Here is an 11,339-nt window from a genome sequence, read left to right as displayed (position 1 = left end):
ACAACAATTATGTTTTGTGTTCAGACCAAACTCAATATCATTCAAAAGATGAATATGTCATTGAGTTCCACAGTCCACTCTTTTTTCCCCTTTGACAACCCAGCCCCCATTTTACTGTTCCTTAAAATTTCAGCCACGTGGTTCGTTTTCAGGAGATGCTGCATTCAAGTCCTCCCTTTTACATCTCTGACGACCCCCAATTCGTAACGTTTTTATAAACCCAGTTTTAACTGCTTATAAATCAAATGCATCCCATCTTTCATCTTTATTGCTATACTTAGTTTCGTTCATGTATTTTGCGGTTCAAATAATTTACTAGCTAGGGAAATGCTACGCTTGCTCAATCTTTATCAGAAAGTTGAGTAGTAAACATTTCCCATGGCATTAAAGGCAACATGAGCGCCTGTGTGGAGACGCAACATGTCCAGATGTTTCCAGTTTGTCCTACCTTCTCCGTCCGCTTTGGTAAGTTTGAATGAATTCTTTTATGCGATGCATTTACATGCATTTTCCAATGACTTAATATAATAGGACTGTTGATCCTGTAAACAAGTTTGAAAATATATCTGCACGTTTTTTTCGGACTTTCTATCACGTTCACTTCTACTCCTTGTCACGTATTATATTAAGATACTTCGCAGTATACATTTGGGAACGTTCCTTTCACATAATGAATGTTTTGTTGACACATTATTTGTTAAATTAGACTGCAATAAAATGCTGTATATTCTCTTATATAACGGACACGCCCCCTCATTTGCAAACACTGTGAAATTGTATATTACACCGTTGCTTCGGGGATAGAAAACGATCACAAATTTATTTTAGTTAAGTATTACTTTTCTTTAATAGGGTCGCCATGTATCGAAAATTCTGATAATTTAAACATTAACACACAAGGGCAAGTAAAAATGACAGTTCAATACAAATTTGTGTTTAGGTGTGTCTTTTATTTTGAAATATACGAAATAAGTCCTGTTGATGCAGTGATAGAAAATTTGTGGTTCATAACATTCAACACCTCTCAGTGTCAATAAAGATGGGGCATTGTTGACTGAAAAGCTAAAGTGCGTCGTTCAGTAGTATTTTAGTTGGTTTGTAAAACAGAACTCCCCCAGTCCCCCCCCCCCAAAAAAAAAAAAAAAAACAGGATTGTGAAGGAGTGCACAAGCCATGCAAAAACCCTTTCAATGTTAAGAAAATTTGAAAAACGTACTGTGTACCAATTAGAATTTCTTTTCCCTTTTCACAAGAGTCCACTTCCAACGTGGCCAAGTGAAGCAGTGCCACACAAAACCAGGAGAGAGAACCTCATGGACAGGACTGAATCTGAACTGTAGTGCCTGGTATCATCATCCAAATTGTTTGAAAGTTGGACCAAAATCGGATTATTTTGTTTTTTTCCCACCTCATTGGCATGATCTCCTTAATGTGACTCTGTTTGTGTCAGGATGCCTGTGTTGTCTTTGGAGAAGAAGGCGCTATGGAAACAAAGGGTTACCTTTCAAACTCTCGCGACATAGAGAAAACATACATTTTGTTGGACAAATGGTGAAGTCGTCTAAGCAGAGATGCTTCAGAGATCTCTTTGTACTTCAACCCCTGTTAAATACGTGACGAAAGCCCAAAAATGGCGATGCTGAGGAGAAGAGGGTGTTACATAAAAGGAGACGTCATATGCACAATGCTGCTCCTGCTGCTCTTCTCATTGTTGCTCTACGTGCGACAGGTAGTCCCAAATGGAATCAAATTGCACAAAGAACCAAATGAGCACAAATCTTCTCATTAGTCCTGTGATGTTCTAGGTCCTTTTGTCCTCGGGGTGGGACAAGCCAGCATGGAGGCTGGAAATCATTCGTCCCACCAGCTCCAGTCGGACCCTGCTAGGAAGCAAAGGAATCAAAGCGTCCCAGGAGCCCCTGCCGGTGAGATTCAAGCGTTTGGGGATAGTCAAAGTCAAAGAAAAGTAAAAGTCCAGTTTTGGACTGGAGCGCCGTATTGATCTGCAAATTAACTGCACTCGACTGCAGGTGTAGGAAACTATGTACAGTGAGACCTCAACTTACGAACTTAATTGGTTCCCAGACAGAGTGTGTAAGGCGAAAACTGTGTATCTAAAAAAAATGTCCATAGGAAACCATTAAAATGGGAATAATTCGTTCCCGCGTTTCCATAAAATATACTTTTCAACTAAATAAGCCTGAAAACTACACACAACATACCTTATTCTATGTATAATAAATGTGCTATTGTATTGTAATGAAAGAAATACACTGAATTGTATCATAAAGTCACTTTATTTACATTTGTGATGGTCATTGATGGCTTGATGGAATGGCATTGGAGGTCGAAGGTCAAAGGGAATTGCTGTTTGGAGAGGCACATTACATGAGGACTGTAATTAAAGAAATAAACTGTGCTGTAAAATAAAGTTTTATTTACCTTTTTGATGGCCGTTGATGGCTTACGGAAGGAGAGTCACCTTCCATAAGGTTTGTTGGTAACTTAACCTCTGGTGCTGTTCGGTCGTGTGCTTCCGCCGAAGATCACTCCGCCAGCCGTGGGGGGGTGTGTATTATGAAAATAGTGCTTATTATAAGGTTTAATTTTCAGAAAATTGAAGTTTGTAAGATAAGGTGTTTGTAAGTTGAGGTCTCACTGTACTAGTTTTGTACCGGTTCACAGAATGTTAAATCGCAACTACAGTCCAATTAGCATGCGTGTAATGATTTCTGATTTTGTTTATTGATGTCCCATCATGTCCGTTGTCATGATATGTCCCAATGAGCAGCATGCAGCCAGCCCCTCTCAGCCTCAGCTCCCTCTCTGTGAACACAAGTCAAAGCGTCCTAAGCCCAAGTCCAAAGCTCAGTCGAAACCCAAAGGAAAGTCCAAATCTCGACAGAAGAGCGTCAAACCGACCAAGACGAGCGACGCGCCTTTGCCGACATTGCCGTTGTTTGACTTTGTGGGCTACCTGCGAGAGAAGGACAACCGCAACTTCCGGCTGCTAATCGATCAACCGCAGAAATGTCAGCTGGGAGGTTCCGAACGGGCCGGGAAAACCCGCGACCTTTACATGCTCATTGCAGTAAAGTCCGTGGCAGCAGATTTTGAAAAGCGGCAGGTAAATAATCATACTGATTTTTTGTTTGTCTTAATATGTGTCTCAACCAATGATTCGACAAACTGTCGAGTTCCCCTAGTGAGCATAAATTTACTTTCTACTCCTGTTTCGGTACAGTTTCGCCAATGTTATGTATGGGCAGACACTATTGTTGTGTCATCAACGCAGTTCTGCCAGTTCTTGACTATAACACAGAGCTTTTCTCAACTTCATCTTTGCTTTGTCATTGTTCCTCCATTAAATATTAAAACTCACTCAGTTGAACATTCCTAACCTTCTTTTCTTCTGGCTGTTTCCTAACCCAGAGGTTCCCGATCTTTTTTAGTGTCACATCATTTGAGGCAATTGTACATGCTGCTTTCGGTTCGGCGACCATTTTTTTTTCTGTTGCGTTTAAATTGAAAGTGCTGGTACTGACAACAAATCTCTCCACTGCGAGACTAATACAGTAAAGTCTTGTTATATCGATATTCTCGGGAGTCGGAAAAAATATTGACATAACCGGACTATCGATATATCCGATGCTGCGCCAAACTGCATTAAAAGGGGGCAATAAATGGGGGATCTTTAATATGGCATGTAATTTTCTCCTTGAGTTCATGGATTGCTAATCTAGCATGTTTCTGTACTGTAGTCAAGTGAAAAATAAACATATGCATTAAATAAAAACGTCATTTATTATTTTCAGAACGCACTCTTGCAATAGTGACTGAGTAGCACTCGACATTGTGCTATACACACGAGAGAAACCACGAACGCCAGCATATGAAACACATATGAAAAACTGTGATTATTGCAAGTGATAAAGATATCTGAATACAACACAACTAAATACATGCGTTTACATTACTGATGTTTACATTACTGACGTTGATAAAGTATTCTGCGGCACGTCGAACTCTTTCGCGATGGAGGATTTGCTCCTTGTTGGATTCTCCTCAACAGCCACTATTGCCTTGTACTTCGTTCCGATATCACAATTCTTACGTTTCCCCATGGTTGAAATTGGTGTTGAACTATTGTATACTGTATAAGAAGACTACAGTATGTTTCAGATGCTATTGCAGCTCTGCTACACTGTGCACGACACGAAAGAAAGCTGGTCACGTGACCAACGGTGTTACGATACAGATTTCGCTAAAGGTGGTACTGTATAGAAACCCTTAAGCAAATATCGATTCAGCTTAAGCTGCTTTTGTATCGATATAAGCAGAGCAAAATGGCTGGTGGGAGATGAAAAGGGCACCGTAGAAACCGGATTATCGCAATAACCCGGTATCGTACTAAACGGAACTAATTATACATAGAAGACTAGAAATTTGCCGGGAAATGAAAATAGTATCGTAATAAGCTGTACTGTCAATATAACTGATATCGATATAACGAGACATTACTGTAAAGGTAAATCCAATCCAAAGATGTTAGTGGAGCACTGTGATTAAATATTTCATTCATATTTCTTTTCTCATACAGTGTTATTCTATTCTTGAAGCAGTAATTCATGCCTTTGTCGTATTTCGTCTTGATTACTGTAATGCGCTTTACTTTGGAGTCAGCCAATCCTCCATGAAGCATCTCCAGCAGTCTAGAATGCTGTTGCTCACCTCTTGACTGGTACTCGTAAGAGGGAGCCCATAACTCCTCCTAGGCCTAAGTCATCCCTTCTTTTCAAGATCTTATTTGTTTTCAAATCTTTAAATGGCCTTGCTCCCCCTTACCTCTCCGAGCTCATCCACCTCTACACACCTTCCGGACGTCTCAGGTCTGCTGACCAGACTTTATTAGAAGTGCCAAAAACCAAATGGAGGCTCAGAGGGGATCAAGCCTTTTCTGTTGCTGGTCCCACTCTCTGGAATGACCTGGCACTGAACATTTGGAAAGCCCCCCCTCACTGCCCATCTTTAAAACCTGTCTCAAAACCCATTCGTACTCTCTGGCATTCTGCTCAGCATGATTCAGAAGACTTCACCTTAGTTTTTCTCCCTGGTGCTTTCTACCATCTTTGTGACTGCTTTATTTCCTGTAAGCTTTATTTACCATGTTAAGTGCTTTGTTACAGCTTCAAGAGCTATATACAGTAAGTCAATATGTATTGTATTGTACTGCTTTCCAGCAGCTCCTGTATGTTGTTTCTCTACTTCTTTCTTTCCTTTCATAACTTTGCTGGTATGGAATGTAAACTTCTCCACTGCGAGACAAATCAAAGTAAATCCAATCGAATCTAATCCAACTCAATAGTCTTCTACTGTACAACAAGTGTATATTCAAGTCAAATACTCAGAAATGAAGCAATCAGTAATAATACATCTGCTGTACGTGTGGTTAACTTGTTCCTCTTACTTTCTGTTTATTGCTTCTTCTTTTTTTGGGGTGGATTCTGTTTATTTCAACGTGCAAACCAATGTTAGCAGGGGGCACTCCAATTAGTTTGAGTTGCGCACGTTTTCGCTGCGTCAGATAGGAGTACATTTGCTATCAGCCTGCAGGTCTGTCTCTAGGTGGTCCGGTCCTAAATGGGTCTGATCAGCGGATCAGTGTTTAGGGACCCTTGTACTAACCAACTAACCTTCTGTTCTTCATGTTTGACATACAACTGCCCTTTTTTATTCGCACCCTGTAGATCAGATCTGTTCGCGGTCAGACCACCCTCGCCCTCACAAGAATACACTACCTTGAGAAATGTGTGGCTGGTTCCGGATATAGGATATGTGGCTCTTTTGTTTTCTGAGATAACTGAAGTTCTCTCCACTTTCACTGACCTCAGGTTGTACGTAGGACCTGGGGTAAAGAGGGCGGGTCCATCCGCACCGTCTTCCTGTTGGGGGTGCCCAAGAATCTCACAGCCTTGCCTCTGTGGGATCAGCTGCTCACCTACGAGAGTCAAACTTTTCAGGACATTCTCCTGTGGGACTTTGAGGACACCTTCTTCAACTTGACCTTGAAGGAAACGCACTTTCTGGAATGGGTCAACCGCACCTGTCCTCGCGTCAAGTCAGTGTCCGATGCGCCCACCCGAAATCGAGGCGGTATCAACCTCATTTTCCATTTTTTTGTGTCAGGTTCATCTTTAAAGGGGATGCCGATGTTTATGTGAACGTGGAGAACATACTGGAAATGCTCCAAGGTGCAAAGTCAAATGAGGATATTTTCATTGGCGATATAATCGTTAACGCCAAACCTATTCGGCGCCGCACATCCAAGTACTACGTGCCAGAGTTTGTGTACGGCAGCGCTTTGTACCCGACTTATGCCGGAGGAGGGGGCTTCGTCATGTCTGGGCATACAGCGCGGAGACTCAGCGCCTCCTGTCAACAAGTATTTGACATGAACTACCTACAAAGTCCAATTCATCTTTTTGTTGTCTCTTGTTTCACATCCCTTTTTTCAAATTCCAGGTAGAGTTGTTCCCCATCGATGACGTGTTCCTGGGAATGTGCCTCCAGCTGCTCGGAATCAAGCCATCGCGTCACCAAGGTTTTCGGACTTTCGGCATTCCCCGTCCGTCAGCGGCACCTCACCTGCAGACGTTCGACCCGTGTTTTTACCGGGAGCTCATGGTGGTTCACAGCCTCAGCGTGCCCCAGATTTGGCTCATGTGGAAATTGTTGCATGACCCCAAACTAAACTGTCATAACGGGTCCAGATCAACATCCGGGACCTTCAGGTGGAGGACTGGAAATTCAAAAGGGGAGGTGGAGACTGACTATGATGAGAAGGGAGTGTTTGTCACACACGATTAACACCGTGCGGGGAAGACCCGGTCAAATTTGAAAGGCACAAAATCCGAATCAGAGTCACGTGACATCTCATCCAAGTTTGCTGACTGACAAGATACAGAGGTGCTTCCTTCTTTTAATCCCTCCATCAAGGAGGCATGAAGGAAAGATTCTGGATTTTACTTTTCAATGTGATATCATTGTTCACAAACGACTTGCTTCTACTCTTTTTTTTTTGTTTTTTTTAGGGGATGTTGAGAGTTGATCTAAAACGGTTGTCAATATACCCCAAATGTGCTGTCATGCATATATGAACGTGAGACGCTAAAGTGGATAAAATGTGGTTTACCCAATTAAATCTGTTCAAGTGTAAAGGTGACAACTGAAATAATTTTAAAGTTTAAAGGACAACCGACGTCTCCGGACAAGTTGTGTCCATAATTTGTAAAATGGCTTCAAATGACTTCTACTGAGCGTATTTTACAAAGATTACACCGCTATATAGCTATATTTTACGTTTTAAGACTCGCTCTGAATATTCAGGAAGTCTTGTTTTTGAGTTGGTGACGAGTCCGTACGTGACGTCACGATACCTTGACCGTAAAAAAGACGCATTGTAGCGGTCCTTCCATCACGTCAATGTATTTTGCTGTACTTGTTTGGTCTGGGGACCTTGTGTTGCACCCAAAAGTCATGAGAAGAGGGCGTCCAAGCTCCATATAAGGAATTTATCAGCCTGTGGAAACGGAGGTGGCCACAGGAGGTCGCCATTTTGTGCCTCTTTTTTTGGGTGAGAGATTTCCCCCCAATATTGCCTCAAAATGGCACAAATAAATTCTTTAATCGATTGCAAACATGTATGCTTTGCTCATCAGGACTATTTGAATCATATTCATAACTGGATGTGTAACAAGAAAGCATATTCTCCGAATCTGAAGCCATTGTTTTGATTCACTAGCAATGCAAGACGTCTTGGCGTGACGTCACAAACTGGGGGCGGGACTTTCTGAAAATGCCCAATTCGCAGCTCCATTTTTTGCAGATTTTGGACACTTGAAGTCATTTTTATTGGTGTTTTGCATTTGACTAAAAATATCATATTGCGTGTTTTGGGTATTTTAGATGCTATAAAACGTTTTTCTGATGTCAGTTAAAAAACAAAAAGTGATGTCGGTTGTCCTTTAATAGTGTGTCGAACTGCATCCATTGTGAGGATGATTGTTGATCAACTGCATATGAACGTGGGTCAGGCAAAATGGTGTTACGACTCTCCTGCAAACAATGTTGACACAGGTGTAAAACCACCTCTAGTATCGAGAAAAAGCTACTATGAAATGGGTGACCAAGATTTCAGTACATCTGTGGTTAAAACAAAATCCACAAATGATGCAGGTGATCTTTTTCACAGATCCGGCTGGACGTCCTGAGATTTGAACCCATGTCAAGTCAGCAGTGTTACCCCCCCCCCCCCTCTCCTTCATTGCTAAGTGTGTCTGTAAATTGACTTTTTTTTACTAAACATTTAAAGTTCTTGAGAACTTAAATTTTGTATATTCAGTGGTTTTCTCCTTTAGCGTCAGGCTTTCCGACTGTGGTCACGTGATCCCATTGACAGCACATTTGATGATTTCCTCATGGTCTTGCTCTATTTTCAAGATTTGGTGAATAAGTACCATGCAAAGAAAGTGCCTTACAAACGTTAGTCATACCCAGATAGTTCTTTTTTATTTTCTTTTGGTCAATTCTCACACAGATAATTCAACTTAGATGTCAATGGGCCAATCAGTTGCACCCATAAAGGTTGTGCAAACGGTCTTCTCACTATGTTCATTTGCATGGTTGCAGTTTGAAGTTAACAAGCACAAATGTTGCTATGCATTTTCCAGAAGCAAAACTCGAATTATTGCGTTTATGGGTGAACGTGGGGCTTTGTGAAAGCACTTTGGGCAGCAGGTGGTGGAGCTGATGCGCTAATTGGACTCCAATTTCTCCTTCACTCAATACTGAGTAAGCCACTCATTTCTGCTTCCACAATCAAAGGAATTAGCATTCAACATACACATCGTCACATTGGAATCATGTTACCACATTTCAGGAATGGATTTAAAAAGTGTGCGCGTGTGGATAACAAGTTACACTAGGGAGGCTTGCGTGATGCAAACAGAAGTTAACCACATACAAAGTCTTAATGCGACGGTCATATGACAAGAAAAACAAGGCATTATAAATTAAACCGTTATCATATTCACTGATCCTCCCATGAAATGAAAGACAATCTACACAAATGGGTAGCTTGTCTTGCAAGCCATTTCTGATTCAGATCTGTCCACCTGAGTTGATGTGCTCATTCTTCAACGGGACACCACAACGTGAAGCTGGCCTGAGCTCAGCAAGCCTATTTATCTTATTAGTTCGCCATTGGGACACATTTTAGTTGGATCTATACACGGTATAAATGCTGAAACTAAATTTAACGAGTGGTGTAAATATGGACACCGCTCAAAAGAAAAGTACAAAACATTAAGGTATGGTACAAAAAAAAACCCGCAATAAATCTAAACAGGAAAGATTTGAAATTACCAGAAGACGTCAACAGCAACATGGAAGATGCTGTTATGTTGGGCAATAAAAACACCCACTGAGTCAGCAAACAAACGCAATTACCCATTATCATTCTATGTACATAGATTTTTTTTCCCCATTTTACAAATGATGTCACGAGTCAAAAACAGGCTCAGTGGGAGATGAGGCACAATGTTCAGCAGTTTTTTTTTCTTTTTCTACTTACACCAAAGCAATTTGCCAGTAAGTGCTTGAATCCAACTCTTTTCAGATAATTACAATATTTCCAACCCAAGAAGTGGAAAAATGAGAAGAGGAAAAATCACGAAGCAAATAATGTTCCTTCTGCATCAGCTGTTCCTATCAGTAAGTGTTGAAGTAAGCAAACTAAGACTCCATTTGTGAACGATTTCGTTTCCACGACAGAAAATAAATGAGCGACCAAAAAGGTCCATGAGAAAACCAACAAAGCTAGTAGAATTAAAGTACAGATGAAAAATGGGCTATTTTACAAAAATAAAGTCCTATAATAAAAATATGTAAAACATGAGTAAGTATGAAGGCGTAATCTTCCATCGCTGCGATTATAACAAACAGCAGTGCCCATGTAAGTCCGTCAGTCGACCTTGTGTCAGTATTTCAGGCGAACCCAGTCCACACGTCAGTGACGGTGAAAGCCAATCGGCGTTGGGAAGGTAATTAATTACCACAAGCGGAGCTCAAGGAAGCTTGCGTGAAAAACAGTGTTTGTATACTTTTTGGTTCTGTGCCACAATGTTTTTATGTATGTGTGTGTGTTATTGCTTTTTGTGCTTGCTGGCTTGCATAAAATAATGATGGCAAGACGACTGACGGACTGACGTGTCCACAAAAAATGGACAAACAAAAAAAAAAGCATTTTCATGGCACATCAACCGCATCAGCAGATTGAACACATCAAGCTCTATTTTGAACAAATGCTCTGATTTGAAAAACACAAAGCAGGCAACGACAAGGGCGCAGAAAAGGGAACGGACAATAGATAAAAGTGACATCACCCCATGACTGACAGCTGCCTTTTTACAAATACATAATATAAAAGTAGTATTGAATTTGTAGGCCGTGACGTGACATGTTTTCCCCAGGGGCCCCCACAATTCTTGGGTGGTATCGAGGAAGACAGTGGATAGGCTTCAGCAACCCCCACGGCCCTCGTGAGGAATAAGCGGCACGGATAATGGATGGATGGAAGTTAGACTATTTTCCTTTTGGCACAAATACTACTTAATAGCTTTGTAATCATGTGAATGACCGAGCAATTCAGGGCAGCTCCTTTTATACCTTATCATGTGAGATGATCCAAACAGCAATACTCGACTTATTCAGGTTTTTTTGCCAGCTATCTGCGCTTTTGCAGCCTTAAAGTTCTGGCCTTTGTGGTGTATTCAATGAAATATTGTTAGGATATGATTTGAAATGGACTGCATTCTGCTTGAATTGTCTTTGACACAAGGTCCCAATGTCATTGGAACGAGATTTGTCGTTAGTGGGATGCTTTTCCAATGCCTTTTACGCAATATCCTTACTATCCGTCTGCGTAAGCTCTCAGTCGTGCAGGAGTGGTCCATCGATGAAAAGGTTTCTTCAGCCGTCATCTGTACTTCTTTGAAGGTGTCGGACGTTTCGCTTCTTATCCAAGAAACAACAAACTCAAGTCTTACTGGTAGTTTCGGCGATATATATATATCCCTACTTACCAGACATGGCGGTGCCGGACTCTGCTATGATAGGTCCCTGCTCTCAGGTTGGGGGGAGCAGAGGACTACTCCCTGCGGCTCCACTGATTGTTGCTATTGTCCTGACTAAAGACTGGCCTGATTGCCCTATTTGCCCTGGTATCACCTCATCAGCATGACTAATCCTATGTTGCCTAAGCAGGCTGTTGTACGAAGGGC

General features: G+C 41.5%; 1 protein-coding gene across 1 annotated transcript; it reads left to right on the top strand.

Annotated features, from left to right (window-relative positions):
- The first annotated feature begins 179 nt into the window (after positions 1-179).
- On the top strand, positions 180-9,654 carry b3gnt9 (UDP-GlcNAc:betaGal beta-1,3-N-acetylglucosaminyltransferase 9). The gene is made up of 8 exons (XM_088997481.1): positions 180-465; positions 1,254-1,346; positions 1,451-1,729; positions 1,806-1,925; positions 2,792-3,127; positions 5,892-6,118; positions 6,187-6,442; positions 6,523-9,654. The coding sequence occupies exons 3-8, from the start codon at positions 1,631-1,633 to the stop codon at positions 6,865-6,867; spliced, it is 1,383 nt and encodes a 460-aa protein (XP_088853607.1). The 5' UTR covers positions 180-465; positions 1,254-1,346; positions 1,451-1,630; the 3' UTR covers positions 6,868-9,654.
- Positions 9,655-11,339: the final 1,685 nt, after the last annotated feature.

Source organism: Hippocampus bargibanti, linkage group LG05 (assembly GCF_051943395.1).
Source record: "Hippocampus bargibanti isolate YZ-2025 linkage group LG05, ASM5194339v1, whole genome shotgun sequence".
Lineage (NCBI taxonomy): Eukaryota > Metazoa > Chordata > Actinopteri > Syngnathiformes > Syngnathidae > Hippocampus > Hippocampus bargibanti.
This window is presented reverse-complemented; position numbering and strand designations above follow the sequence as displayed.

Coding starts and splice junctions, on each gene's coding strand:
- b3gnt9 (XM_088997481.1), top strand. CDS start 1,631: ATGGCGATGCTGAGGAGAAGAGGGTGTTACATAAAAGGAGACGTCATA. Junction 1,926..2,791: donor CGTCCCAGGAGCCCCTGCCG/GTGAGATTCAAG, acceptor CCCAATGAGCAG/CATGCAGCCAGCCCCTCTCA. Junction 6,443..6,522: donor TCAGCGCCTCCTGTCAACAA/GTATTTGACATG, acceptor TTCAAATTCCAG/GTAGAGTTGTTCCCCATCGA.